The sequence below is a fragment of the Bufo bufo genome, chromosome 8, assembly GCF_905171765.1.
Source record: "Bufo bufo chromosome 8, aBufBuf1.1, whole genome shotgun sequence".
NCBI lineage: Eukaryota > Metazoa > Chordata > Amphibia > Anura > Bufonidae > Bufo > Bufo bufo.
Genome location: NC_053396.1, coordinates 4,794,457 through 4,821,372, shown reverse-complemented (window position 1 = coordinate 4,821,372; position 26,916 = coordinate 4,794,457). Strand labels below are relative to the sequence as shown.

Sequence of the window (26,916 nt, the reverse complement as noted above, 5' to 3'; positions counted from 1 at the left end):
CCTTAGTTATATCTGTGTCTGGGAAAGCTGGGTGCAGCATGGCCACTACAGCTCCCATAGGGGTTGCCACCCAGCTTTGCAAAGCCCCTGAAGGTCACAGTATACAGTGGAGGAAAGTGGGGATTGTAGTACTGCATGCAGGGTTTTTGGAAAGTTGGGTGCGGTATCGGTGGACACCCAGCTTTCCCAGGTGCAGGTGAAGGCAGGATCCACCCACGATCTTCAGCTTTCATGGAGATAGGCGACGTTGGGGATGACGGACAGCCACTGATCGCCCTCCCTGGACATATTGATTGCGCCCATGTTTATTTATAAGTGCGCCGTGCTGCCTCAGCATGGCGGCCGGGAGTCAATATGTAGCAATATCCTTTCTGCACTGATACATTGTATCCTTCCATTGGGGGAAATAGGGGCCTGTCCCTTTAAGTGTAATGTAAGTAAATGGATGCAGGTTGTTAGGACGCAGTGATTTGCACAAGGTCACTTATCCCCCCGGTAGGTGTTCTCCTCTCCCCCGTGCGGCGCGGTCATTTCCCTGTGTATCCGTCCATAATAATCTGCTATATTATACCGCGCGCTGTCAGTCAACAACACAACAACATCAGCACCGGGCAACATTAATATTCCCGCCAGACGATGAGAGCCTCACAATGGCCGCCAGCCCTTTAAAGAGCCTCTGACCGCAAGTGTCCTCTGGTATCAGTCACCAGGACGTGAGCAGCAGAAGCCGTGAGGTACGGCCTCCATGTTTATCCAGCACATCCCGCAGATGAGAAACGGATTGAGATCTGGTAATTTGATGTAACCTGATTCATCAGACCAGGCCGCCTACTTCCCATAGTGCACCTGGTGCCATCCCGTCTCCAGGTAAGTGACCCACACACCCGGCCGTCCACATGACGTAATGTGATTCCTCAGACCAGGCCGCCTTCTTCCCATAGTGCACCTGGTGCCATCCCTTCTCCAGGTAAAAGTCGCACACACCCGGCCGTCCACATGACGTAATGTGATTCCTCAGACCAGACCGCCTTCTTCCCATAGTGCACCTGGTGCCATCTCTTCTCCAGGTAAGTGACGCACACACCCGGCCGTCCACATGATGTAACCTGATTCATCAGACCAGGCCGCCTTCTTCTCATAGTGCACCTGGTGCCATCTCTTCTCCAGGTAAGTGACACACACACACCGGGCCATCCAAATGATGTAACGTGATTCCTCAGACCAGGCCGCCTTCTTCCCATAGTGCACCTGGTGCCATCTCTTCTCCAGGTAAGTGGCACACACACCCGGCCATCCACATGATGTAATGTGATTCCTCAGACCAGGCCGCTGTCTTCTCATAGTGCACCTGGTGCCATCTCTTCTCCAGGTAAGTGGCACACACACCTGGCCATCCACATGATGTAATGTGATTCCTCAGACCAGGCTGCCTTTTTCCCATAGTGCACCTGGTGCCATCTCTTCTCCAGGTAAGTGACGCACACACCCGGCCGTCCACATGATGTAACCTGATTCATCAGACCAGGCCGCCTTTTTCCTATAGTGCACCTGGTGCCATCTCCTCACCAGGTAAGTGACGCACACACCCGGCCGTCCACATGATGTAATGTGATTCCTCAGACCAGGCCGCCTTCTTCCCATAGTGCACCTGGTGCCATCTCTTCTCCAGGTAAGTGACGCACACACCCGGCCGTCCACATGATGTAACCTGATTCATCAGACCAGGCCGCCTTCTTCCCATAGTGCACCTGGTGCCACCTGTTCCCCAGGTAAGTGACACACACACCCGGCCGTCCACATGATGTAATGTGATTCCTCAGACCAGGCCGCCTTCTTCCCTTAGTGTACCTGGTGCCATCTCTTCTCCAGGTAAGTGATGCACACACCCGGTCGTCCACATGACATAATGTGATTCCTCAGACCAGGCCGCCTTCTTCTCATAGTGCACCTGGTGCCATCTCTTCTCCAGGTAAGTGACGCACACACACCGAGCCATACACATGATGTAACCTGATTCCTCAGACCAGGCCGCCTTCTTCCCATAGTGCACCTGGTGCCATCTCTTCTCCAGGTAAGTGACGCACACACCCGGCCGTCCACATGATGTAACCTGATTCATCAGACCAGGCCGCCTTCTTCCCATAGTGCACCTGGTGCCACCTGTTCCCCAGGTAAGTGACGCACACACCCGGCCGTCCACATGATGTAATGTGATTCCTCAGACCAGGCCGCCTTCCATTGCTCCAGCTCTTATGCTCACATGCCCACTGTGGTCACTTTCGGCAGTGGACACTTGCGCTCTGACCGCTCGGCAGGTACACCGCCATGTACAGCATACTGTGCTGTCCTGACACCTATCCTCAGCAGCAGGATCCTTTTCTGCTGAACAGTTCCATCTCGCCGCCATATACCCATCATAGTGACGCTCTCGTACTTCCTGGCGGATTATTGGCGAGCGGTGAAAAACAAACCACACGGAACAGTAAATCCCGTCCTTCATTACAGTAATTACATCTCTGCAGCTGAGAGAGGAGGAAGCAGGGCGCCATCGCTGCGCCCCAATATAGAGGCCAGAGGAGGGAGATGGCGGCACGTGCATGTATGATGCGGGACAGGACCCCCGGGGTATACTCACTGCGGCATCTGTTTGCGGCATTTGTGTCGGGGATGGGGGGGTCACCTGCAGACATTTAGATGATGGGAGGGGATTGTGCAGGGACATCGGCGGCTGCATGGGGGGGTTCAGACAGAGACATCGGCGGCTGCATGGGGGGGGTTCAGACAGAGACATCGGCGGCTGCATGGGGGGGGTTCAGACAGAGACATCGGCGGCTGCATGGGGGGGGTCAGGCAGAGACATCGGTGGCTGCATGGGGGGGTTCAGACAGAGACATCGGCGGCTGCATGAGGGGGTCAGGCAGAGACATCGGTGGCTGCATGTGGGGGAGTCACACAGAGACATTGGCTGCTGCATGTGGGGGGGAGGTTATGCAGAGACATCGGCGGCTGCATTGGGGGTCAGGCAGAGACATCGGCGGCTGCATGTGGGGGGGAGGTTATGCAGAGACATCGGCGGCTGCATTGGGGGTCAGGCAGAGACATCGGCGGCTGCATGGGGGTTCAGGCAGAGACATCGGCGGCTGCATGGGGGGTTCAGACAGAGACATCGGTGGCTGCGTGTGGGGGAGTCACACAGAGACATTGGCTGCTGCATGTGGGGGGGGGGGTTATGCAGAGACATCGGCGGCTGCATTGGGGGTCAGGCAGAGACATCGGCGGCTGCATGGGGGGTTCAGGCAGAGACATCGGTGGCTGCATGGGGGGGTTCAGGCAGAGACATCGGTGGCTGCGTGTGGGGGAGTCACACAGAGACATTGGCTGCTGCATGTGGGGGGGGGGTATGCAGAGACATTGGCTGCTGCATGGGGGGTCAGGCAGAGACATCCGCGGCTGCATGGGGGGTCAGGCAGAGACATCGGTGGCTGCATGTGGGGTTCAGACAGAGACATCGTTGGCTGCGTGTGGGGGAGTCACACAGAGACATTGGCTGCTGCATGGGGGGTCAGGCAGAGACATCGGCGGCTGCATGGGGGGTTCAGACAGAGACATCGGCGGCTGCATGGGGGGTTCAGACAGAGACATCGGCGGCTGCATGGGGGGTTCAGACAGAGACATCGGCGGCTGCATGGGGGGTTCAGACAGAGACATCGGTGGCTGCATGGGGGGTTCAGACAGAGACATCGGTGGCTGCGTGTGGGGGAGTCACACAGACATTGGCTGCTGCATGTGGGGGGGGTTATGCAGAGATATTGGCGGCTGCATGGGGGGGTCAGGCAGAGACATCGGTGGCTGCATGTGGGGGGGAGGTTATGCAGAGACATTGGCGGCTGCATGGGGGGGTCAGGCAGAGACATCGGCGGCTGCATGTGGGGGAGTCACACAGAAACATTGGCTGCTGCATGGGGGGGGTTATGCAGAGACATCGGCGGCTGCATGGGGGGGTCAGGCAGAGACATCGGTGGCTGCATGTGGGGGAGTCACACAGAGACATTGGCTGCTGCATGTGGGGGGGGGGGTTATGCAGAGATATTGGCTGCTGCATGGGGGGTCAGGCAGAGACATCGGTGGCTGCATGTGGGGGGGAGGTTATGCAGAGACATTGGCGGCTGCATGGGGGGGTCAGGCAGAGACATCGGCGGCTGCATGTGGGGGAGTCACACAGAGACATTGGCTGCTGCATGGGGGGGGTTATGCAGAGACATCGGCGGCTGCGTGTAGAGTTGTTGATGTGGAGATGAGGAAGAGGCGGCAGACATGACAGCTCCGCGCTGACAACTCCTCGACTAATGAAACATGTCACAGAGACACATGGCGGCCGCACCGCCCGTATGCGATCCGTGTTTTAGGAAACAAGCCCCCACTGTCCTGTCTGACAACTCTCATTTCTCCAAGAGACCCCCACTGGGACTGCTCCCCCCAATTCTGCATCACAGAGTTATTCTTCCCAAGAATAGAGATTACTGTACGGTTACTGTATGGAGTCCAAGAGCTGCGGGGGTGGGGCTGTGACAACCTGTCAGATCCATGGTTGTCAGGAATTATGGTGGATCCCGTGATGATGTTATAATCGGTCAGAATTCCAGTTTTTCAGTAGCAGCCCTCATTACAGAGGCATAAAATGGCGCAAGTGATGGACGCCATATTTATGAAACCCGTACGTCAGACAGACCTTCAGCAAACTTTAACTGAGATGCAAAAGGGGCGTGGCCAGACAGCGGCAGATTCTTCACAGACCAGCGCCATTCTGCAGCACAACATTGTGGCTCATATTTATAAAAAATGGCGCAGAAATATTGAAGCTGCGATTTACCGATCGTCCCCTCGCCTGTTATATAAAACCAATATTATTGGAATTGCTGCGCTGAGACATCCCCCCCCCCTCCCCCAATAGAGAGTCGCTGGCGGCTCGGGATAGAACGCGGAAATCGCTATTAATACGTTCCAGTGAGTCCCCGCAGATCACATTATCTTCCCGCGGTACAGAGAACAGCCCCTGAGGCTGTATCATACACACACGAAATACTGAGCCATAGGAGAGCGCCCCCCACTGACCCTGACAGCTCATGTACTGACACTGCCTTCCCAACATTGGGGTCGCACATGAACATGGCGATAGGGCCCATCAAGACGCCAACTTTTTGCTGTATTTTGCCGCCCTCTTTGACAGCCAATGACATCACCAATCTTTTGGAAACAATGTAACAAGCAAGACAAGCTCCAGAATGATCAGATGAACACAATGTTACAGGATCCTCTGGGGCGGGCTTTCACCAAACAGGGACTGCCCCAGACTAACATGCCAAACCATTGGCTCCACCCCTAGTAAGCACCATCCATCCCCCTCCATAGCGGTTGGGGCAGATACATTTGCAGGTGCAATGGCAAGGGCATGGTGTGGCCCCGGGCCCTTCACCCGAAACCCAGGCTGTATGTCCTCCTGCAGGTCATGCACATGATTTCACACCCCCTGCTGGTTCAGTGTTTGCAGTGGTGAACTGTGGAAAGTGTAGTGATGAATTATAGGAGGTTGTCTAAGGACTGGATTCCCAGGAGCAACCAGCAGGATTGTGAATGCAGCTTTGGATGTGAGTGGAGTATGATGGTAGGTGTTGCTGTCCCCTTTGTCTTGCAGAGGACGAGCTGTGGTTACATCCTGTGCACCGTGCTGTTGTCCGTGGCCGTTCTGCTGGCGGTCACAGTCACCGGAGCCGTCCTGTTCATGAATCACTACCACGCCCCATCCACCGAACCGCCGCCGGTCATCACCACCAACATGGACGACCCCAACGCGCTGGTCACCATCGAGAGGGCAGACAGCTCCCACATCAATATATTTATCGACCCCAACTGCCCCGACCCGCTGCCGCGCCTGGACGGGTTACAGTCCTCCCTGATGTCCGCGCTGGCGGACCATGACTCGGAGATAAAAGCGGCGGTGGGCAAGGAGCGGGCACTGCTGGCGGGCCTGGCCGACCAGGTGTCACAGATGGTATCACAGGTGTCCCGGCAGCGGGCGGACTGGGAGAGCCTGCGGAAAGGCCAGAATGGACTGGTGTCTGAACTTGGGGCGCTGCAGAGCGAGCAGGGGAGACTCATACAGGTAACACCCCCCCCCCCCCCCCCCCCCCCCCTCCACCCATGGCGGCCCTCAGCTCTGTTACGGGTTGTCACCCGGCTTTTCATATATGTAATGTGAATGAAAATAAAGTGGGTGCAGCCTTTATGAAGGTAGGCAGGGTCTGAAGGGGTCTGGGCGCGGGATGTCAGGACAGGAGGAAAATACCATCCCCCACAGTCAAGCTTTATCACTAATGTCTTTAGTTCTGATGAATCCCAAAAAGTTTTTATTTGCTAATTTCTGAATAATTTGAGCAGCAAAATCATGTAAGCCAAATTGTATCCCGGTGGTCAATGTCCCTTTAAGTTATGAGAAGCGGCAGGATCTGCTCGCTGGCGCCGCTTCATGCAGAACACATGGCTAAGCTGGCACGCTGCACACCGTCATGCCAACCAGTGTCTGACACAAGCTCTTAGTACAGTCTTCAGGACCAATGCCAAGTAAGGGCTTATCATTAAGGATTTTCAATTAGACCTTGGGCAGCCAAGGACAAGGAAGGCACCCAGGGGGGCCCGGGGGCCCCCATACAGGTTGATGAAGTCTTTACAGGCGTGATGCTGCTGTCAGCTGCAGCAGGAATGTGGGAAAAAAAGTTGTTAGACACCAACCTGTACCCAGACGTTCATTGCGTGGATGGAGCTACTCAGGGGTGGAGTTTGGCACTCAAATTGTGTGTGGGCGGAACTATTCACTGGCATCAGTCATGAAGGCGGAGTCTGGTGCTGGTAGAGTATGTGGGTGGAAATAATACATCCCATGAGGGCGGAGCATGGCAGTGTGCAGAGGTGGAGCTTTTGATTGATACTGGTCATGAGGGCGGAGCATGGCAGTGTGCAGGGGTGGAGCTAATTGCTAACATTGTCATGAGGGTGGAGCATGGCAGTGTGCAGGGGTGGAGCTAATTACTAACATTGTCATGAGGGTGGAGCGTGGCAGTGTGCAGGGGTGGAGCTAATTGCTAACATTGTCATGAGGGTGGAGCATGGCAGTGTGCAGGGGTGGAGCTAATTGCTAACATTGTCATGAAGGTGGGGCATGGCAGTGTGCAGGGGTGGAGCTAATTACTAACATTGTCATGAGGGTGGAGCGTGGCAGTGTGCAGGGGTGGAGCTACTTACTAACATTGTCATGAGGGTGGGGCATGGCAGTGTGCAGGGGTGGAGCTTTTAATTGATACTGGTCATGAAGGCGGAGCATGGCAGTGTGCAGGGGTAGAGCTAATTGCTAACATTGTTATGAGGGTGGAGCATGACAGCGTGCTGGAGTGGTGCATTTAAATCACATTGGTTATGAGGGTGGAGCATAGTAGTGTGCAGGGGTGGAGCTATTAACTGATATTGGTCATGAGGGTGGAGCTTATTACTGACATTTGTTATGAGGGTGGAGCATGACAGTGTGCGGGGGTGGAGCTATTAACTGACATTGGTCATGAGGGTGGAGCATGGCAGTGTGCAGGGGTGAAGCTTTTAACTGACATTGGTCATGAGGGTGGAGCTTTGCACAGACAGCATCATTAGGGTGGAGCTTGACAGCGATTGTCCTAGAGTTAGAGGGCGGAGCCTGCAGCCCACTAACGTCTTGTGGTGTGAATTGCGCATGCCGTTTTATGTACTGGGAATAGATGCCATGAATGGAATGCCAGACTTGCAGTGAAGACTGACTGACACACAGGGCAGGCAGTAGATGAGTAGGGGAAAATGCAGAATTCCTCACGCCCTCATGTCCTATTTGTTCCCTTCCTCCTCAAGCTTCTGTCTGAAGGTCACAGTCACGTGGCGCAGCTGGTCAGTTCCGTGAGTGAAGTCCTAGACTCGGTCCATGGAAAATCCCGTGGGAAGGGAGATCTCGTCCGGTCGCCACCGAAGAGCTCCAGATCCCGTGGCTGCACCAATGGTGAGACCTCCTTTATGCTTCCATACTCAGGGTCTACAGACTCCAGCACAGACAGGGACCTATAGTGCAGTTCATCCTGAGCTTCCTGGTGCATGAACAGAGCTGCAGTGAAGACAGTGTAGCAATAGGGAGGTGACGGCAAGGATGCAGCGACTCCCTTCTCACGTATGCTGTAAGCTGTGGTTGTGCGGTGTGCGCCCGGTTGGATCCTTCCGTGGCTCATGTTGTAGATGAGAGCGCAGCTCCCCATCTGGAGTGTAAAGCCATAAACTGCGACTCCGGGTAGTTCTGCCATCTTGACAGCATCATAAATCTTGGCGGGGAGTCCTGCGCGGCGCTGTAGCTTTTCCCAGGGACTTTTTTTATGAGTTAATCTGCGCATTTGACCAGGCAGAGAATTATCCGGCACCGGCCTCTGAGATGACGCAATCGCTTTCTGCCTGGCACGGTATAACGCCGCCCCTTTACCCGCAGGTTCCAAGCCGCGCGACTGCTATGACATCTTCATGAGCGGGCAGCAGGAGGACGGCGTCTATTCCATCTTCCCCATTCACTATCCCACCGGATTCCAGGTCTACTGCGACATGACGACGGACGGAGGGGGCTGGACGGTGAGTCTCAAACATTTATTTTAGGGGGCGAGTTACTTAATTTCTTTTACTCCAGTCACACCCAAAGCTGCAGTCACTGTTCCGCTGTACTCCAGTTATATCCTGAGCTGCATTTATAATCACAACTAAGCTAGAACAAATGTGTAACTGCACAGAGTGCCAGGGGTAACCAGCAGGATTTCACTGCAGCTCTGGGTGTGACTGGAGTAGAAGGCATATCATGTAAATCATGATCAGTGAGTAAATAATCCAAGTCATTCAACGTGATATGTATACACTAAACACAGTATATAATATTCTTATACTGACCACAATCAAGTGCGCGTCCTCAAGGCTGAACTAGGGGGCGCTGTTATGGGCCAAACAGGAGGTAAGTATTCGTCAGCTTAACAGCTTCGACCAAGACTCAAGATTCTTCCAGTCTCTAAACTAAAAGGGCTGCTAAAAGTGTTATATGACCTATTTTAGCTGTATAGATCAGCTCAAAGGATCCTCATGGGAGGGGCAAGTTATTTTCCATCCTACTAATTGGCTGCCATCTTTAGTAGGGTAACCGGTAGACCCCCTTAATGTACAGGTGCCAATAGTGATGGCAGGTTTTTGGATCATGTAGTGATAAGGATTGCTTATAACTAGCAGTCATTGATAGGCCCCGCCCCCGAGTAAATCTGCCCCACCCCAGCATAACTCTTAGTGGCTTCTGGACAAGTCTCCTGTTCCTCTATGGCTGAAACCCAACCGTTTACACGACGTGGGGCCTAATCCGGCACCATCTTAGAGTTTACAGGAGGATTACAGCTCGCTCCATCTTAACCGCTCGCCGTTTCGTTTACGCCCCCACTGAACGCACCGCCATCCCAAATCGTAGGATTGCCATATATTATCCTAATGGTAAAAAACAGGTCTAAGTCATGGCCCCTGATGTGAGATCAGTTCAGACTGCGCCTGTCTTCAAAATGTTGACAGATTCCAAGAACCCGGCCAGCAGAGCTGTAAATGCAGCTTTGGATGTGACTAGAGTAGACTGCAGGGTGTAGCTCCTGATGAGTGTAACGCAGATAGAACAAAGCCAGTGTGGAGTCGAGAGCCCTACTGCAGGTAGAACACGGGGCCCGAGGGACCTTTTTGCAAACTCCCAAAAGTTTTTTCTTACCCTGTGACTGTTTCCTTACGAGGGGTAACGTTTAGCGGGGGCTGAAAAACCACAGGTAGAAAATATGGATTGTGCTGCTCTTTGGCGCAGGAGGGGTTAACGCCCTGGGACATCGAGGCCGGGTTCATGTCCGCTGGCGGCTCAGGAGCGTATGAATATTTTAGCGCCACGGTCCTCGGACCATCTTATTTTGCTGCAGGGGACGATTCATATTTAATGAGGAGCACACAGACAAGCGTGACCCTGCGCCGTCCCCTCGCCCGCCGCGACCGATCACATCAAACGCCAAGTCAAGTCCCCGCCGGCCCCACGCAGTGCCTTCATCTGAACCTCTCTCACTTCTGCAGGAGTAGTTCCCAGGGACTCCTATAGAGGGCGTGAACAGCCCCGATGATGTCATCAGACTCTTCTAATCTCAAATAGGTGCACAGATCTGCAAATACAAATCAGGACGGAGCCTACAATGTGTCTAATTAGCGGTTGGAGTTGCCCTTTAAGTGCCACGCTTGCCCCGTCTTCCCTGTTACGCACCCTCAGCGTGCCCTACTTCAGCCGCACAAGGTCGGATCAGATTAAGCAGGGCTTTCCTCTCGCCGCCTCCATCCTCGGACACCTGTGCGATTGATCGCCTCCCACCTGCCCGCACAAAGCCGCGACAGTCTTCAGGGACGCGGCCAGTGCCGATGTCAGACACATTAAAGTGCCATAAACCTTTAACCCTTTCAGCTCCCAACACGTAATCTCCATTGTCCCCGGTGCTAAACACATAGCGCAGCCTCTGATAAATCAAAAGAACGACCCTGTTCGCCGCCGCCGCCGCCGCCACCAGATTGCTTTCTCTGACGGATGGAAGAGTCTCTTTGCTTCGAGAAATCTTTGATACATAATTCCCTGCGTACTTTTTATAGATTAATCCAGCAGAGTGTGGCGCCCGGGGGAGCGGGGACGATGCGTGACAAATACAGACCGCTCGTAACAGGCTGCCGCGCGACGCTTATCCCGTCATGTGATCGATTATATGCTTTGTCCTCGCCGTCACCGTCCATCCTTCTGAGGTCTCATTAAAGTCACCCAGGGCCGCAGCTGCAGATAGATACCAGGCGGCAGCTACTGTTCTATGTTATCAGCCATTCTGAAGCACCCAGGGGAGTACAACCCCCATCCTTCACCTTTATCTTGATGTGTTTAATAAACTAATGACTAATCAGCTCAGTAGTCACCTTTGGGAGGTGGAGCGTGCCTCATGCCTCTTGTTACATGCGACTGTCTCTCTCCTTCCAGGTGTTCCAGAGACGAGAGGACGGATCCGTGAATTTCTTCCGTGGGTGGGAGCAGTACAGGGATGGATTTGGAAAGCTGACGGGGGAACATTGGCTCGGTAAGGATCAACGATGCATCACATCCAACTCTCACCTCTGACCATCGGCAATAGTTAAAGGGACGGGAACACTAAAGAACTTATAATGGCGTGGAGCGGCTGATACCAGTTGCATATGTGGATGGGCATGGCTGATAACAGGGAGCAATAGACTGTATTCTCCTGTCCTACAGTCATCCTGTCCCCTGAAATGGCTGATAACAGGGTCCAATAGACTGTATTCTCCTGTCCTACAGTCATCCTCTCCCCTGAAATGGCTGATAACGGGGCAATAGACTGTATTCTCCTGTCCTACAGTCATCCTCTCCCCTGAAATGGCTGATAACAGGGGGCAATAGACTGTATTCTCCTGTCCTACAGTCATCCTCTCCCCTGAAATGGCTGATAACAGGGGGCAATAGATTGTATTCTCCTGTCCTACAGTCATCCTCTCCCCTGAAATGGCTGATAACAGGGAGCAATAGACTGTATTCTCCTGTCCTACAGTCATCCTCTCCCCTGAAATGTCTGATAACAGGGGGCAATAGACTGTATTCTCCTGTCCTACAGTCATCCTCTCCCCTGAAATGGCTGATAACAGGGGGCAATAGACTGTATTCTCCTGTCCTACAGTCATCCTCTCCCCTGAAATGGCTGATAACAGGGAGCAATAGACTGTATTCTCCTGTCCTACAGTCATCCTCTCCCCTGAAATGGCTGATAACAGGGGGCTATAGACTGTATTCTCCTGTCCTACAGTCATCCTCTCCCTGAAATGGCTAATAACAGGGAGCAATAGACTGTATTCTCCTGTCCTACAGTCATCCTCTCCCCTGAAATGGCTGATAACAGGGGGCAATAGATTGTATTCTCCTGTCCTACAGTCATCCTCTCCCCTGAAATGGCTGATAACAGGGAGCAATAGACTGTATTCTCCTGTCCTACAGTCATCCTCTCCCCTGAAATGGCTGATAACAGGGGGCAATAGACTGTATTCTCCTGTCCTACAGTCATCCTCTCCCCTGAAATGGCTGATAACAGGGGGCAATAGATTGTATTCTCCTGTCCTACAGTCATCCTCTCCCCTGAAATGGCTGATAACAGGGAGCAATAGACTGTATTCTCCTGTCCTACAGTCATCCTCCCCCCTGAAATGGCTGATAACAGGGGGCAATAGACTGTATTCTCCTGTCCTACAGTCATCCTCTCCCCTGAAATGGCTGATAACAGGGGGCAATAGACTGTATTATCCTTTCCTACAGTCATCCTCTCCCCTGAAATGGTTGATAACAGGGGGCAATAGACTGTATTCTCCTGTCCTACAGTCATCCTCTCCCCTGAAATGGCTTATAACAGGGGGCAATAGATTGTATTCTCCTGTCCTACAGTCATCCTCCCCCCTGAAATGGCTGATAACAGGGGGCAATAGACTGTATTCTCCTGTCCTACAGTCATCCTCTTCCCTGAAATGGCTAATAACAGGGAGCAATAGACTGTATTCTCCTGTCCTACAGTCATCCTCTCCCCTGAAATGGCTGATAACAGGAGGCAATAGATTGTATTCTCCTGTCCTACAGTCATCCTCTCCCCTGAAATGGCTGATAACAGGGGGCAATAGATTGTATTCTCCTGTCCTACAGTCATCCTCCCCCCTGAAATGGCTGATAACAGGGGGCAATAGACTGTATTCTCCTGTCCAACAGTCATCCTCTCCCCTGAAATGGCTAATAACAGGGAGCAATAGACTGTATTCTCCTGTCCTACAGTCATCCTCTCCTCTGAAATGGCTGATAACAGGGGGCAATAGACTGTATTCTCCTGTCCTACAGTCATCCTCTCCCCTGAAATGGCTGATAACAGGAGGCAATAGACTGTATTCTCCTGTCCTACAGTCATCCTCTCCCCTGAAATGGCTGATAACAGGGGGCAATAGATTGTATTCTCCTGTCCTACAGTCATCCTCTCCCCTGAAATGGCTGATAACAGGGGGCAATAGACTGTATTCTCCTTTCCTACAGTCATCCTCTCCCCTGAAATGGTTGATAACAGGGGGCAATAGACTGTATTCTCCTGTCCTACAGTCATCCTCTCCCCTGAAATGGCTGATAACAGGGGGCAATAGACTGTATTCTCCTGTCCTGCAGTCATCCTCTCCCCTGAAATGGCTGATAACAGGGGCAATAGATTGTATTCTCCTGTCCTACAGTCATCCTCTCCCCTGAAATGGCTGATAACAGGGGGCAATAGACTGTATTCTCCTTTCCTACAGTCATCCTCTCCCCTGAAATGGCTGATAACAGGGAGCAATAGACTGTATTCTCCTGTCCTACAGTCATCCTCTCCCCTGAAATGTCTGATAACAGGGGGCAATAGACTGTATTCTCCTGTCCTACAGTCATCCTCTCCCCTGAAATGGTTGATAACAGGGGGCAATAGACTGTATTCTCCTGTCCTACAGTCATCCTCTCCCCTGAAATGGCTGATAACAGGGGCAATAGATTGTATTCTCCTGTCCTACAGTCATCCTCCCCCCTGAAATGACTGATAACAGGGGGCAATAGACTGTATTCTCCTGTCCTACAGTCATCCTCTCCCCTGAAATGGCTAATAACAGGGAGCAATAGACTGTATTCTCCTGTCCTACAGTCATCCTCTCCTCTGAATTGGCTGATAACAGGGGGCAATAGACTGTATTCTCCTGTCCTACAGTCATCCTCCCCCCTGCAATGGCTGATAACAGGGGGCAATAGACTGTATTCTCCTTTCCTACAGTCGTCCTCTCCCCCTGAAATAGCTGATAACAGGGAGCAATAGACTGTATTCTCCTGTCCTACAGTCATCCTCTCCCCTGAAATGGCTGATAACAGGGGGCAATAGACTGTATTCTCCTGTCCTACAGTCATCCTCTCCCCTGAAATGGCTGATAACAGGGAGCAATAGACTGTATTCTCCTGTCCTACAGTCACCCTCTCCCCTGAAATGGTTGATAACAGGGGGAAATAGACTGTATTCTCCTGTCCTACAGTCATCCTCCCCCCTGCAATGGCTGATAACAGGGGGCAATAGACTGTATTCTCCTTTCCTACAGTCATCCTCTCCCCTGAAATGGCTGATAACAGGGAGCAATAGACTGTATTCTCCTGTCCTACAGTCATCCTCTCCCCTGAAATGGCTGATAACAGGAGGCAATAGACTGTATTCTCCTGTCCTACAGTCATCCTCCCCCCTTAAATGGCTGATAACAGGGAGCAATAGACTGTATTCTCCTGTCCTACAGTCATCCTCTCCCCTGAAATGGCTGATAACAGGGGCAATAGACTGTATTCTCCTGTCCTACAGTCATCCTCTCCCCTGAAATGGCTGATAACAGGGGGCAATAGACTGTATTCTCCTGTCCTACAGTCATCCTCTCCCCTGAAATGGCTGATAACAGGGAGCAATAGACTGTATTCTCCTGTCCTACAGTCATCCTCTCCCCTGAAATGGCTGATAACAGGGGGCAATAGACTGTATTCTCCTGTCCTACAGTCATCCTCTCCCCTGAAATGTCTGATAACAGGAGGCAATAGACTGTATTCTCCTGTCCTACAGTCATCCTCTCCCCTGAAATGGCTGATAACAGGGGCAATAGATTGTATTCTCCTGTCCTACAGTCATCCTCCCCCCTGAAATGACTGATAACAGGGGGCAATAGACTGTATTCTCCTGTCCTACAGTCATCCTCTCCCCTGAAATGGCTAATAACAGGGAGCAATAGACTGTATTCTCCTGTCCTACAGTCATCCTCTCCTCTGAATTGGCTGATAACAGGGGGCAATAGACTGTATTCTCCTGTCCTACAGTCATCCTCCCCCCTGCAATGGCTGATAACAGGGGGCAATAGACTGTATTCTCCTTTCCTACAGTCATCCTCTCCCCTGAAATGGCTGATAACAGGGAGAAATAGACTGTATTCTCCTGTCCTACAGTCATCCTCTCCTCTGAAATGGCTGATAACAGGGAGCAATAGACTGTATTCTCCTGTCCTACAGTCATCCTCTCCCCTGAAATGTCTGATAACAGGGGGCAATAGACTGTATTCTCCTGTCCTACAGTCATCCTCTCCCCTGAAATGGCTGATAACAGGAGGCAATAGACTGTATTCTCCTGTCCTACAGTCATCCTCTCCCCTGAAATGGCTGATAACAGGGAGCAATAGACTGTATTCTCCTGTCCTACAGTCATCCTCTCCCCTGAAATGTCTGATAACAGGGGGCAATAGATTGTATTCTCCTGTCCTACAGTCATCCTCTCTCCTGAAATGGCTGATAACAGGAGGCAATAGACTGTATTCTCCTGTCCTACAGTCATCCTCTCCCCTGAAATGGCTGATAACATGGAGCAATAGACTGTATTCTCCTGTCCTACAGTCATCCTCTCCCCTGAAATGGCTGATAACAGGGGGCAATAGACTGTATTCTCTTGTCCTACAGTCATCCTCTCCCCTGAAATGGCTGATAACAGGGGGCAATAGACTGTATTCTCCTGTCCTACAGTCATCCTCTCCCCTGAAATGGCTGATAACAGGGAGCAATAGACTGTATTCTCCTGTCCTACAGTCATCCTCTCCCCTGAAATGGCTGATAACAGGGGGCAATAGACTGTATTCTCCTGTCCTACAGTCATCCTCTCCCCTGAAATGGCTGATAACAGGGGCAATAGACTGTATTCTCGCCCTCCACCATCCATAGTGACAGGAGACAAGCGGCTGTTTCATGGCGGCACCATTGTTGTCCGCTGATCTGCCGGCTCTGGGATTTCTCCGCTAACCTCTCTGGACCCTGTAAAAGAATCTTAATTGAAATCAGTAGCAGGGGGATGGGGGCCGTGGGCGGGAGGGCACCTCCATTTACATTCCGCGTTCACCTGATGTCCTCATTAAGATGGGGAAAATGGAGTCCGACCCTCGCGCTGGGACTTTTGTGCAGACAGCGACGGCCACAGAATGAGAACATCTTCCAGGAACCTGCAGAAGTTACACAGAGCAGAAGCTTCCAGAAGAGAGAAAACCCACTGTACTGGTTCCTGAGTCAGGAATAGAATGCCAGAGCTTCAGTGTAGACTAATGTGAGAGCAGGGAAATGTAAATGTTCTGAAATACTCCTTTCAGTAGTATTAACCCTATCTCAGGTGGACTTATAGCCCGGGTTTACTCTCTGGCTTGTGAACAGAATGCCAAAAGTTCAGTGTAGACTGGCACACATGCAGGGCAATAAATGAGGGAGTAAATATACTGGAATACTCCTTTATTATCCCCAACTGGGACTGGGATGGATTTTTAGTGCTAATTCACTCTCTCACTCATGAATAGAATGCCAGAACTTCAGTGTAGACTGACACACATGCAATGCAGTTGAATAGAGCGTAGGGGGATATAAAGCTAATTTCATTTTGGGTCTATGGGCCCTCCATTAGTGGTGTAATGGTTTTGCTATTGACTAACGCCTTGCTCCTTCCACCCTAGGTCTCCAGCGGCTCCACCTGTTGACCATGCAGACACATTACCAGCTCCGCATTGACTTGACAGACTTTGAGAACTCCACGGCCTATGCCCAGTACAACACGTTTGGCATTGGCCTGTACTCCGTGAACCCAGAAGACGACGGCTACCCGCTCACGGTGTCAGACTACTCTGGAACAGCAGGTGAGTCCTCCATAAGTGGTCAGACCACCCACCAAGGGACATTCCTCCATTGACTCCATGCTCATTGTCTCCTCAGGAGATTCCTTGGGTAAACACACGGGGATGAAATTCACCACCAAGGACTTGGACAATGACCACTCTGAGAACAACTGCGCAAGCTTCTACCATGGGGCCTGGTGGTACCGCAATTGCCACACCTCCAACCTGAATGGGCAGTACCTCCGTGGGCATCACGCCTCCTATGCCGATGGTATTGAGTGGTCGTCTTGGACTGGCTGGCAGTATTCCCTCAAGTTCACAGAGATGAAGATCCGTCCTCACCGAGAAGACAAGTGATGGCCTCTTCTTTGGACTTGGTATACTAGTACTTTTGTTCCATTTTTTACCGGGGGTTATGGACTTATCCAATTTTTTTTGGGTGGGGGGCACTTTTTTTTGGGCAGCCAGAACTTTCCAACACTGGCCTCCATTTCCTTTCCAAAGAGTTGTGGTTGGAGGATCTCCTTGGCCATCTCCTTAGGATGGACTTTCTGCCATGAGAGACCTTCAAGGCTTCTTCCATGTTGAATAATGTTGACCCAACTTGACTCCTACATGCACAAACCACTCTCCTCAACGTCCTAGGTGCAATGTTCTTTGATATTGTTAGTAGTCTGAATGACTCCTTGTGCGTGGTTCTGGCATCTCCTGACTGTGGATCCTTAGCTAAATATCTCCTGTGACTTTGTGGATCCTTTGATGGACATCTCCTCTAGCGTTGACCTTGGTGATAACCCCTGATTCATCACCGCTGCACTGTCAATATTCTCTTACGTTGTCTTTGCCTCCAACACTTGCACAAGATAACTTTTTGAATCTGAAATTGAGACGTTGGAACGGGTCCAAATAGGACATCCAAAGAACTGCAAATTGGGATTGGTTGGGTAGAGACCAGGAAGCCATTGGGGCCAAAACATAGAGTTAAACATTTTTCAAGTTTACAAAGTTGACTGACACTTTTCAATACTGTCTCTGTTGGTGAGGAACTGAGCAGCTTGACGTGGTACCCATCAATATAAGAAGGCTACAAGGACAATTGAGAATCTTTGTCAAGTTCTCGTCAAGACCAGCCCTTAATTGAAATGGACGGTAGACCTTCTCGAGCCCGAGAATCCTCATCCTCCTGGCTTTGGCCTATCAGCAGCACTGACAGAGACCAGTCACTTCCCATCATCATCATCATCAGGGCCTTGAGATGTTTTTGCTTCTCCAGACATCTCCTAGGAGGACATTAGGAAGTCGAAGCCTACAGCTGGACCAGCACAGGCTCAGTTACCAAAGACAGGACACAATTTACACAGCTAAACCTTAGCCGCCTTCCCTCCGCTACGTTCATTCACCAGATGATGAGTTGGACGTGTAGACAAAAAAAAAAAGACATCACATAAAGCAACCCTGGTGTCTCGGCGTCAGATAGTTGCTCCTTTGGGAAAAAGCTGTTATATTTCTGGGACTTCAGTAAAGCCATGGATGTCTCACTGTCCTCACGACTGCACTGCAGGTAACGAGCAGGATCCGCGCTGCCGTCCTTCACGTCTTCTGCTCGGTGGCGGCCGATGTTGTAAACAAGTGTTGTGTAAATTAGAGGAACCCAGGCAGATTTCACCTGGGGCTTAATGAAGCGCGACCTCCTCCGGTTGGTTAAGCCCAAAGAGTCGCATTAACCACTTCTCATTAAGACCCTCCCCCCCACTCTGGCGTCGAAGAAAGTTCCCCCCCCACCAAATCCTGACAAGGGAAGTAATTAGATTTCAATGTCTTGTTTAAATGAGCGTGAAGATGTATGAGGCGCCAGAACTCAGCGTGAGCACCTAAATGAGAGTCCACTGCTACGCATGGCAGGTCGGGGGCTACGACGAGGATGGGGGCTTTAGATGAGAGTGAGGCACTACGGATGAGAGTGAGGCGCTACGGATGAGAGTGAGGGGATACGGATGAGAGTGAGGCGCTAGGGATGAGAATGAGGGGCTACGGAGGAGAGTGAGGGGCTACGGAGGAGAGTGAGGGGCTGCGGACGAGAGTGAGGGGCTGCGGATTAGTGTGAGGGGCTACGGACGAGAGTGAGGGGCTACGGACGAGAGTGAGGGGCTGCGGATGAGTGTGAGGGGCTGCGGATGAGTGTGAGGGGCTGCGGATGAGTGTGAGGGGCTGCGGATGAGAGTGAGGGGCTGCGGATGAGAGTGAGGGGCTACGGATGAGAGTGAGGGGCTACGGACGAGAGTGAGGGGCTACGGACGAGAGTGAGGGGCTACGGATGAGAGTGAGGGGCTACGGATGAGAGTGAGGGGCTACGGATGAGAGTGAGGGGCTGCGGACGAGAGTGAGGGGCTGCGGATTAGTGTGAGGGGCTACGGACGAGAGTGAGGGGCTGCGGACGAGAGTGAGGGGCTGCGGACGAGAGTGAGGGGTTACGGAGGAGAGTGAGGGGCTGCGGATGAGTGTGAGGGGCTGCGGATGAGAGTGAGGGGCTGCGGACGAGAGTGAGGGGCTGCGGACGAGAGTGAGGGGCTGCGGACGAGAGTGAGGGGCTCCGGACGAGAGTGAGGGGCTACGGACGAGAGTGAGGGGCTTTAGATGAGAGTGAGGGTCTTTAGATGAGAGTGAGGCGCTACGGATGAGAGTGAGGGGCTACGGATGAGAGTGAGGGGCTACGGATGAGAGTAAGGCGCTACGGACGAGAGTGAGGGGCTACGGAGGGGAGTGAGGGGCTACGGATGAGAGTGAGGGGCTTTAGATGAGAGTAAGGCGCTTCGGACGAGAGTGAGGGGCTGCGGACGAGTGTGAGGGGCTACGGAGGAGAGTGAGGGGCTGCGGATGAGAGTGAGGGGCTGCGGATGAGAGTGAGGGGCTGCGGACGAGAGTGAGGGGCTACGGACGAGAGTGAGGGGCTACGGATGAGAGTGAGGGGCTACGGATGAGAGTGAGGGGCTACGGATGAGAGTGAGGGGCTACGGATGAGAGTGAGGGGCTACGGATGAGAGTGAGGGGCTACGGATGAGAGTGAGGGGCTACGGATGAGAGTGAGGGTCTTTAGATGAGAGTGAGGCGCTACGGATGAGAGTGAGGGGCTACGGATGAGAGTGAGGGGCTACGGATGAGAGTGAGGGGCTTTAGATGAGAGTGAGGCGCTACGGATGAGAGTGAGGGGCTACGGACGAGAGTGAGGGTCTGCGGACGAGAGTGAGGGGCTGCGGATAAGAGTGAGGGGCTGCGGATTAGTGTGAGGGGCTACGGATTAGTGTGAGGGGCTACGGACGAGAGTGAGGGGCTACGGACGAGAGTGAGGGACTGCGGACGAGAGTGAGGGGCTGCGGACGAGAGTGAGGGGCTGCGGACGAGAGTGAGGGGCTGCGGACGAGAGTGAGGGGCTGCGGACGAGAGTGAGGGGCTGCGGACGAGAGTGAGGGGCTGCGGACGAGAGTGAGGGGCTACGGATGAGAGTGAGGGGCTGCAGATGACTGTGAGGGGCTACGGATTAGACCGTAGTGCTACAATTGGGGTTGGGGTGCTTGGATGACAGTGGGGTGCTACACATGGATGACAATGAGGGGCCACAAATGACAGTGAGGGGCTATGAATGAGGTCAGAAAGACTACAAATAAAGTCGACTAGAAATGAGGTCGGGGCTAAAAATCTGATTGGGGGGGGGGATAAAGAAGAGTATAGGGCTACAGAGGAGCTATGAATGAGGTCAAAGAGGCTACAGATAAGAATGGGGGCCACAAATCAGAGTGGGGTCTATGAATGAGGTCAGTGGGCTACAAATGAGAGTAGGGGGGCTACATAATTCTGGAGAGGGTGGGTTTATGGTACAGGGGGTTGAGAGAGAATTAAAATGCAGATGGAAGGAGGGAGACAGATGGAGCAGAGAGACCAAGACGAGACGTACGGGGGAACAGACGCAGATGGAGGAGGATGAGAGCGATAATGAACAGCGTCAGAGCTGGAGAGACAGAGACCGAGGAGGGCGCGCCGCCCGCCACCGTCTTCACTCATCCTTCAGGATTCTGTATGTGCTGGGGCTTCATCTGCAGGTGGAGCAGCAAACCCTAGAATGGTGCAAGGAAGGCTACATGCACACGACAGTGAAAAACGGACATGTGATGTACAAGACCAACGATAGTCTATGGGGTTATTCACACGGCCGTTTTTTTGACTGTCCGTGAAAAACGGATTAAAAAAAATAGAGCATGTTCGATCTTGTCCGTTTTTCGCTGACAGACTGCCCCCTCCCCCATACAACTGAATGGGTCTGTTTTTAACGTCTGTTTCTCAGAAAGGCATCAGTGAAATAAACGTCCTTTAAAAATGTCCGTTTTTAACGGTGCATGTAGCCTAATGCCAGCGAAGATGGGGCCAAGGTCTAGAGATGGGGGTGGGGTGGAATTTGGTTTCTAAAATAAAACTTGTTTACCAGTCAGCACTACTGGAAGGGGTGCAGTGCGTCCTGGGAAAAGCGGCGGCCGGGCCGAGGGCAGTGCTTTGCTAGAATCTGCTATGGGGCTGGGCGAGATTGGGAAAGTCAGTGGTCGGGCCTGGAGATTGAGGGGCAGTTGGAGCAGAATTTAGTTTCTAGAATGGCCAGGTGCAGTTGGAGTAGAACTTTGTCCTTTTTGAATTGGACCCATTTATTCGGGGAGGTGCAATGAACTGTAGGAAATCCATTTGGCGGAAGAGATATTTCTGTTTATGTTTTTTTTTATCGACGCCGTTTCAATGTTTCGAGAATTTCTGAAATTAGATGAAAAGAAAATGCTTTTGTGCAAATTAAAGGTATGTTGACAGAAAATCCATCCCTGGAGTCCTGTGTGCTCTGTGTCCCTCTGCCCAGTGTGTACAGTGCCGAGCAGCGTCAGTGACAGCGTCCTCTGCTGGGGGGGGTCTCTGCACACAGACACTCCGCTTATTGCACCATTGTGACATACCAGTATTCATGTCAGCCCGCGGAACGGTGGTCGCAGCTTTGGTGGTGAATGGAGATTAAGATGTGACAGACTTTTACAAGGTGGCGGGATATAGTCTGCTAAGAGCATCCAGGGGCATGAGAGACAGGTAAATGAGCAGAGCCGAGGCTTTCCCAATTTACAGTAACAGTCGTTCCCATCAGCTAATGAGGGCGTCAGCCAGCGTGGGAGAAGCACCGTGGTAAAACCGTGGGACATCAACCTGCTCCCATCTGGAGTGGATTAGCTGCCAACTCCAAGAATCCTCTTCAGAGAAACTTATGAGGCAAACAAAAGGCTCCGAGTCTCTCATTGTGGAAGAGAGGCGTTCAAGGAGCCACTTATACAAGATCCAGCCTCCAAAGAAATACTGACAGCGCCATGAAAAGAACCAACACAGGAATAAAAGCCGCATAATAGGAGTGAGGTCACTATAATACAGCCCCACAATGTACAAGAATATAACTACTATAATACTGCCCCTATGTACAAGAATATAACTACTATAATACTGCCCCACAATGTACAAGAATATAACTACTATAATACAGCCCCACAATGTACAAGAATATAACTACTATAATACTGCCTACTATGTACAAGAATATAACTACTATAATACTGCTCCTATGTACAGGAATATAACTACTATAATACTGCTCCTATGTACAAGAATATAACTACTATAATACTGCTCCTATGTACAAGAATATAACTACTATAATACTGCTCCTATGTACAAGAATATAACTACTATAATACTGCTCCTATGTACAAGAATATAACTACTATAATACTGCTCCTATGTACAAGAATATAACTACTATAATACTGCTCCTATGTACAAGAATATAACTACTATAATACTGCCTCCTATGTACAAGAATATAACTACTATAATACTGCTCCTATGTACAAGAATATAACTACTATAATACTGCCCCTATGTACAAGAATATAACTACTATAATACTGCTCCTATGTACAGGAATATAACTACTATAATACTGCTCCTATGTACAAGAATATAACTACTATAATACTGCTCCTATGTACAAGAATATAACTACTATAATACTGCCCCACAATGTACAAGAATATAACTACTATAATACTGCCTACTATGTACAAGAATATAACTACTATAATACTGCTCCTATGTACAAGAATATAACTACTATAATACTGCCCCTATGTACAAGAATATAACTACTATAATACTGCCCCTATGTACAAGAATATAACTACTATAATACTGCCTACTATGTACAAGAATATAACTACTATAATACTGCTCCTATGTACAAGAATATAACTACTATAATACTGCCCCACAATGTACAAGAATATAACTACTATAATACAGCCCCACAATGTACAAGAATATAACTACTATAATACTGCCTCCTATGTACTAGAATATATCTACTATAATACTGCTCCTATGTACAAGAATATAACTACTATAATACTGCCTACTATGTACAAGAATATAACTACTATAATACTGCTCCTATGTACAGGAATATAACTACTATAATACTGCTCCTATGTACTAGAATATATCTACTATAATACTGCTCCTATGTACAAGAATATAACTACTATAATACTGCTCCTATGTACAAGAATATAACTACTATAATACTGCTCCTATGTACAAGAATATAACTACTATAATACTGCTCCTATGTACAAGAATATAACTACTATAATACTGCTCCTATGTACAGGAATATAACTACTATAATACTGCCTCCTATGTACAGTAATATAACTACTATAATACTGCTCCTATGTACAAGAATATAACTACTATAATACTGCCTCCTATGTACAAGAATATAACTACTATAATACTGCTCCTATGTACAAGAATATAACTACTATAATACTGCTCCTATGTACAAGAATATAACTACTATAATACTGCTCCTATGTACAAGAATATAACTACTATAATACTGCTCCTATGTACAAGAATATAACTACTATAATACTGCTCCTATGTACAAGAATATAACTACTATAATACTGCTCCTATGTACGGGAATATAACTACTATAATACTGCTCCTATGTACAAGAATATAACTACTATAATACTGCTCCTATGTACAAGACTATAACTACTATAATACTGCTCCTATGTATAAGAATATAACTACTATAATACTGCTCCTATGTACAAGAATATAACTACTATAATACTGCTCCTATGTACAAGAATATAACTACTATAATACTGCTCCTATGTACAAGAATATAACTACTATAATACTGCTCCTATGTACAGGAATATAACTACTATAATACTGCTCCTATGTACGGGAATATAACTACTATAATACTGCTCCTATGTACAAGAATATAACTACTATAATACTGTTCCTATGTACAAGACTATAACTACTATAATACTGCTCCTATGTATAAGAATATAACTACTGTAATACTGCTCCTATGTACAAGAATATAACTACTATAATACTGCTCCTATGTACAAGAATATAACTACTATAATACTGTTCCTATGTACAAGAATATAACTACTATAATACTGCTCCTATGTACAAGAATATAACTACTATAATACTGCCTCCTATGTACAAGAATATAACTACTATAATACTGTTCCTATGTACAAGAATATAACTACTATAATACTGCTCCTATGTACAAGAATATAACTACTATAATACTGCCTCCTATGGACAAGAATATAACTACTATAATACTGCTCCTATGTACAAGAATATAACTGCTATAATACTGCTCCTATGTACAAGAATATAACTGCTATAATACTGCTCCTATGTACAAGAATATAACTGCTATAATACTGCTCCTATGTACAAGAATATAACTACTATAATACTGCTCCTATGTACAAGAATATAACTACTATAATACTGCTCCTATGTACAAGAATATAACTGCTATAATACTGCTCCTATGTACAAGAATATAACTACTATAATACTGCTCCTATGTACAAGAATATAACTACTATAATACTGCTCCTATGTACAAGAATATAACTACTATAATACTGCCTCCTATGTACAAGAATATAACTACTATAATACTGCCTCCTATGTACAAGAATATAACTACTATAATACTGCCTCCTATGTACAAGACTATAATTACTATAATACTGCCTCCTATGTACAAGAATATAACTACTATAATACTGCCTCCTATGTACAAGACTATAATTACTATAATACTGCTCCTATGTACAAGAATATAACGACTATAATACTGCTCCTATGTACAAGACTATAATTACTATAATACTGCTCCTATGTACAAGAATATAACTACTATAATACTGCTCCTATGTACAAGAATATAACTACTATAATACTGCCTCCTATGTACAAGAATATAACTACTATAATACTGCTCCTATGTACAAGAATATAACTACTATAATACTGCCTCCTATGTACAAGAATATAACTACTATAATACTGCCTCCTATGTACAAGAATATAACTACTATAATACTGCCTCCTATGTACAAGACTATAATTACTATAATACTGCCTCCTATGTACAAGAATATAACTACTATAATACTGCCTCCTATGTACAAGACTATAATTACTATAATACTGCCTCCTATGTACAAGAATATAACTACTATAATACTGCCTCCTATGTACAAGACTATAATTACTATAATACTGCTCCTATGTACAAGAATATAACTACTATAATACTGCTCCTATGTACAAGAATATAACTACTATAATACTGCCTCCTATGTACAAGAATATAACTACTATAATACTGCCTCCTATGTACAGGAATATAACTACTATAATACTGCTCCTATGTACAAGAATATAACTACTATAATACTGCTCCTATGTACAAGAATATAACTACTATAATACTGCTCCTATGTACAAGAATATAACTACTATAATACTGCCTCCTATGTACAAGAATATAACTACTATAATACTGCTCCTATATACAAGAATATAACTACTATAATGCTGCTCCTATGTACAAGAATATAACTACTATAATACTGCTCCTATGTACAAGAATATATCTACTATAATACTGCTCCTATGTACAAGAATATAACTACTATAATACTGCCTCCTATGTGAAAGAATATAAGTACTATAATACTGCTAATATGTACAATAATATAACTACTATAATACTGCCTCCTATGTACAAGAATATAACTACTATAATACTGCTCTTATGTACAAGAATATAACTACTATAATACTGCTCCTATGTACAAGAATATAACTGCTATAATACTGCTTCTATGTACAAGAATATAACTACTATAATACTGCCTCCTATGTACAAGAATATAACTACTATAATACTGCCTCCTATGTACAAGAATATAACTACTATAATACTGCTCCTATGCACAAGAATATAACTACTATAATACTGCTCCTATGTACAAGGATATAACTACTATAATACTGCTCCTATGTACAAGAATATAACTACTATAATACTGCCTCCTATGTACAAGAATATAACTACTATAATACTGCTCCTATGTACAGGAATATAACTACTATAATACTGCTCCTATGTACAGGAATATAACTACTATAATACTGCTCCTATGTACAGGAATATAACTACTATAATACTGCTCCTATGTACAGGAATATAACTACTATAATACTGCCTCCTATGTACAAGAATATAACTGCTATAATACTGCTCCTATGTACAAGAATATAACTACTATAATACTGCTCCTATGTACAAGAATATAACTACTATAATACTGCTCCTATGTACAAGAATATAACTACTATAATACTGCTCCTATGTACAAGAATATAACTACTATAATACTGCCTCCTATGTACAAGAATATAACTGCTATAATACTGCTCCTATGTACAAGAATATAACTGCTATAATACTGCTCCTATGTACAAGAATATAACTACTATAATACTGCCTCCTATGTACAAGAATATAACTACTATAATACTGCTCCTATGTACAAGAATATAACTACTAGGGGCGGAGCCTGGCTGCAGATCTAGCAG

At 48.4% G+C, this 26,916-nt stretch overlaps 1 protein-coding gene across 1 annotated transcript in view; it reads left to right on the top strand.

Annotated features, from left to right (window-relative positions):
- Positions 1-17,211, top strand: part of FIBCD1 (fibrinogen C domain containing 1) — a 37,467-nt gene extending 20,256 nt beyond the window's left edge. The window contains exons 3-8 of the mRNA XM_040405631.1: positions 5,693-6,160; positions 7,927-8,071; positions 8,546-8,682; positions 11,117-11,213; positions 16,696-16,875; positions 16,952-17,211. Coding sequence (XP_040261565.1) covers positions 5,693-6,160; positions 7,927-8,071; positions 8,546-8,682; positions 11,117-11,213; positions 16,696-16,875; positions 16,952-17,211 — 1,287 coding nt within the window. The remainder of the gene's footprint in view (positions 1-5,692; positions 6,161-7,926; positions 8,072-8,545; positions 8,683-11,116; positions 11,214-16,695; positions 16,876-16,951) is intronic.
- Positions 17,212-26,916: the final 9,705 nt, after the last annotated feature.